The sequence below is a fragment of the Sinocyclocheilus rhinocerous genome, unplaced genomic scaffold (assembly GCF_001515625.1).
Source record: "Sinocyclocheilus rhinocerous isolate Xijiao unplaced genomic scaffold, SAMN03320098_v1.1 scaffold2250, whole genome shotgun sequence".
NCBI classification, from domain to species: domain Eukaryota; kingdom Metazoa; phylum Chordata; class Actinopteri; order Cypriniformes; family Cyprinidae; genus Sinocyclocheilus; species Sinocyclocheilus rhinocerous.
In genome coordinates this window covers 54,194-58,539 of record NW_015646473.1, presented here as the reverse complement: position 1 = coordinate 58,539, position 4,346 = coordinate 54,194, and the positions used below count along the sequence as shown (strand labels likewise).

The 4,346-nt window shown below is 36.9% G+C and overlaps 1 protein-coding gene across 1 annotated transcript in view; it reads left to right on the top strand.

Moving 5' to 3' along the window:
- The window catches only part of LOC107707888 (potassium voltage-gated channel subfamily H member 1-like), a 49,890-nt gene that overhangs the window by 38,279 nt on the left and 7,265 nt on the right, over window positions 1-4,346 (top strand). Inside the window, exon 10 of the mRNA XM_016511994.1 lies at window positions 733-929. Coding sequence (XP_016367480.1) covers window positions 733-929 — 197 coding nt within the window. The remainder of the gene's footprint in view (window positions 1-732; window positions 930-4,346) is intronic.

Sequence of the window (4,346 nt, the reverse complement as noted above, 5' to 3'; positions counted from 1 at the left end):
AAAGGTGCTTAAAAGGTTCTTCACAGCGATGCCATAGAACCATTTTTGGTTCCACAAAGAACCATTCAGTCAAAGGTTCTTTAAAGAACCATCTCTTTCTTACCTTTTTATCATCTGAAGAACCTTCTTTCGCCACAAAGAACCTTTAGTGAAACAGAAAGGTTCTTCAGATGTTAAAGATTCTTTATGGAACCATTTAGACAAAAAAGGTTCTTCTGTGGCATCGTGAAGCACCTTTATTTTTAAGAGTGTATGTGATACAATGTTGTAGTTACGGTGTTACATTAGCGTCATTTCTGTGAAATGTCTCTGTCTAAAAAGGTCCATAGTCTATTGTCAGTAGTTAATGATGTATGAGGTACAGATCCCAAAGAAGTTCCTTTCAAACCAAGTAGCTTTCTGTTTGTCAAAACTGCAAATTTGTGCGACCAACTTGAAACCGTTGCATGTCTCACGCACTTTTACCGTGTTACATAATGTCAAAGCTATTTGTGTCAGTGTTAAACTTTTGCCCTCTCTGGGTCACATCACAGTAGGCTTCAGTCTTATTTACATGCATGAACTTATTTAACGTTCCCCTGAAATGACATTCTCAACCCGAGCAATTTCATTCTGGAGTGCATATTGAGTTCCCTGTGATCCATGAAAATTCGCACCTACATTTCTCTGAAGGTATTAGGAAGCCTAACGGACTTCATTCTTCAATGTCCCCCTCTCGTTTTTCTCTCTCAGGAAAGGGGGATGTGTTCGGGGATGTGTTCTGGAAAGAGGTGAATTTAGCTCAGGCCTGTGCAAACGTCCGTGCGCTGACCTACTGCGATCTTCACATCATCAAACGGGACGCCTTACAGAAGGTTCTGGAGTTCTACACAGCCTTCGCCGGACACTTCTCACGAAACCTGGTGCTCACCTACAACCTGAGGAAAAGGGTGGGTACCTAGACACTTTAAAAATAGCGTAAATAATCTCATGCTTCCCAACCCCAGTTCGGCACATTTTGGATGTCACCATTATATAACACACTGATTCATTCTTTAGTAGTGGTCTCTATATCTTGAGACCATGGTACTCTATTACACTCCAGTCACTGGAGTTACTAGCTGCTTTCACACATGAAACTTGGTAATTATTTTAATTGATGCAAATTGCCAGATTGACTTTTCTAGTAAATGCACCATATGTGCTGTTCACACAAGCAACGTCTTCCAGTCTTTAAGATACCATTCACACACCAGCACCAAAATCCTACCCAGGCTCATTGGAAATACATGGCTCTACTTACATTTCTGCAAAACATACAGTAAGTTGAAATGAACACTAGAGGCAGTAAAACGCCAATAACTTTTATTATTTTTCACACTTACAGGGCCAGAGTTTTGATTAAGAAAGCCTCATTTTCACACAATTCTTTGCACAATATTATGTGTTATGACTACAAAACAATTTTAACATGCTGCGAGATTCGAAAACTGATACTTTTGAATGTTAGCGTCACATATGCAGCTTCATATGTATGGGTTTTCTAATTTGGTGAGTTTGCTCAGTAGCTCATGCAATACGGCATTGCACTTGTGAGGTAAAGAGCTCCGGTACAAATCCTGTGAAACTATGATTTGACAAAACAGCACAAACCTGCATATAAGGAAGTAATAACAGCACGGTTGCATTAGTTGAATGTGGTTTTATATTATTTTGCATTCATTAAAGGGGTCACATGATGCGATTTCAATTTTTCCTTTCTCTTACGCGTTTCAAAAAGGCGGGGCATAGAGGAGAAACAATAATGTACAGTATGTGGAAAATAATGTGTTTTTTTACTTTAAACCGCATAAACACATTTCATTACACCAAATACACAAAATAATGTTCTTTTTAGCAGCATCATATGACCCCTTTAACACTCATTGGGTAGTGTTATTTTCCAGCATGATAGAGCATTAAACTTTTAGCGACACTCCTCGGACTTGAAGCGACATAATAAAAACACACATATTAAATGCGCATTTTAGCGCCACTCACTAGACATTTCACTTTGAAACTGTCGCGATACGTGCAATAAGGTATGTTATATCGGTAATGCAGAAATGTTGCCACAAGCACATATTTCCAATGAGCCTAGGTTGACCATAATATTGGTAAAATCTGTTATGTCAATCATGACCTTTAAGGAAATGACACCGCAGGTCACATGACAAAGCCAACCTGTTGGATGTAGTATTCATTCATGCTATATGGAACATCCTTTTTTTAACAGTCAAAGAAAGTTTGTTCTTCCTCAAATTGCACAATGCGATTTTGGAAACAGCTATTTAAAGTGTTGAAATGCGCTTTCATAAAAGGCGGTAATTTTCCGTAAAGGACTATATGGTATAGTCAGACTAAACTGTAAAAATGATCTAACCTCCTTATTTTAATGCATTTGAATGATCAGATTCCTGCAGCTTTGTGATGTTTCATCGGTTTTGTTATCATGTTTTCCTCTTGGCTGTCAAATGTTTGACCTTCCTTTTGCTGTTGAGGAGTTCTTCATTTACTGCTGCTCTTCCGAGAATGATTTTGACAGCTTTTCATTAATGTTATAGCTGGTGTGGGTGAACACTGTTCAGTTTCATCTGCTTTTGTCTCAGAGTTTGTCAGCTACATTGCGTCCGTGTGGAGGTGGGGCTGAAGCCTCATTTAAATTCACATCTCGTTTCTCTGTGTAAGCACTTTTTGCAGTGAAGTGATTATGAAGCCAACTGAGCTGGAAGATCTATACCCTCTATCAGACACAATTGCTATAGCACTCCATTACTCATGTGGCAGATGTAGGAACAGTGAACACTTCTGAATACTGAATGCACTGCTGTTCTTACTGTGCTTTCCTGTTCATTTCTTTAAATGTGTTACTTTTAAAGTGATAGTTCTCCAAAAAAAAATAATAAAATAAAATAAATAAATAGGTCAACCTCCTGTATGACTTACTTTTTTGGCATGGTTATTATTATGGTTAACTAAAATAAAATACAATATTTAAAAAATAAAATAAAATATAAAATAAAATAGCAGATTAAAAACAAACATTAACTGAATATTTACAAATACATTTCAAGTAAAAGTGAAAAGTTAAATTAAAAATAAATAAAAACTAAAATGAAAATAAATTAAACCTAAATAGTATTTAAAAACAATGAAATAAAAAAGCACATTAAATCACTAACAATTAAACTAAAATAAAAAATAAATAAAACAAATATTAAAGTTTCAAAATAGTGGCAAAACATCTTGGTTTCATTTGTAAGATTGCATATGTTACAGTAAATGTTTGGACACATAAATCAATAAAGTGAGTGGAAATTCGATATAGAATAGAATAGAATATGATCTATCTAGCTGGTTGTCTGTAAAGGCCTCTTCACAACCAGGATGATTACTATAACTGTAAAGTTTCAATAATCATTCTAATTCTAATTTCAACATTATTTTTTCCAACTGATATTCCAAAACCTATACATATAAAATCTATTCATATATACTGGTCAATCATATTTGCAGGTCTTATTTTTGAGGTTTGCTCAAGGTCATTCCTGAATTAAACTGATGGGATTTTATTGATCAGATGATAAATCAGAGGTGAGCCAATAGCATAAAAGAATAAAGAATGACTGGTTGCTCTCTTTGGTCTAGTCTGACGTTATATGTGTGATTTATGAAATCTAAAGTCTTGTTTCAGCATATGAAATGGTTTGAGGGCTGAAGCAATCATGGCGTGTGTGCTGTGTGTGTGCGTGTTTGAGTGATTGCATGGCTATCATCAGAGTAATGGCCTTATTCGTTCAGGTGAGATTGTGGCGTAAGCAGCTCGGTGTCTCTGGCTGTATTATCCAGGTATAGCCTAATCAGATCCAGCTTATTGAACTAATGCTCAAACCTTAAGCGTGGCTCTGCTGTCTGTGTGAGTGCAGGATGAAGAGAGAGACAGAGGCAAAGATTAGATAGCCATGATCACAGCCGGTCGTTTAGTTTAGTAACGGTCAGAAAATGGCCATGTAGAGTCAAGAGCTGAATTAATGGAACACAAAGTCAAACTGACCTTAGAAGAACAGAAAATAGAAACCTGATACAGACGTATCTTCATCATCAATCCCCTCCTTCAGTCCCTCCCTCAACGTCTCACTCTGTCCATCTCTCTTTCTCTTTCTGTGATGAATGTTCTAAAGAAATATGATTTAAGACAGACAGACAGAGAGACAGACAGACAGACAGAGAGACAGAGAGACAGACAGACAGACAGACAGACTGACTGACTGACTGACTGACTGACTGACTGACTGACTGACTGACTGACTGACTGACTGACTGACAGA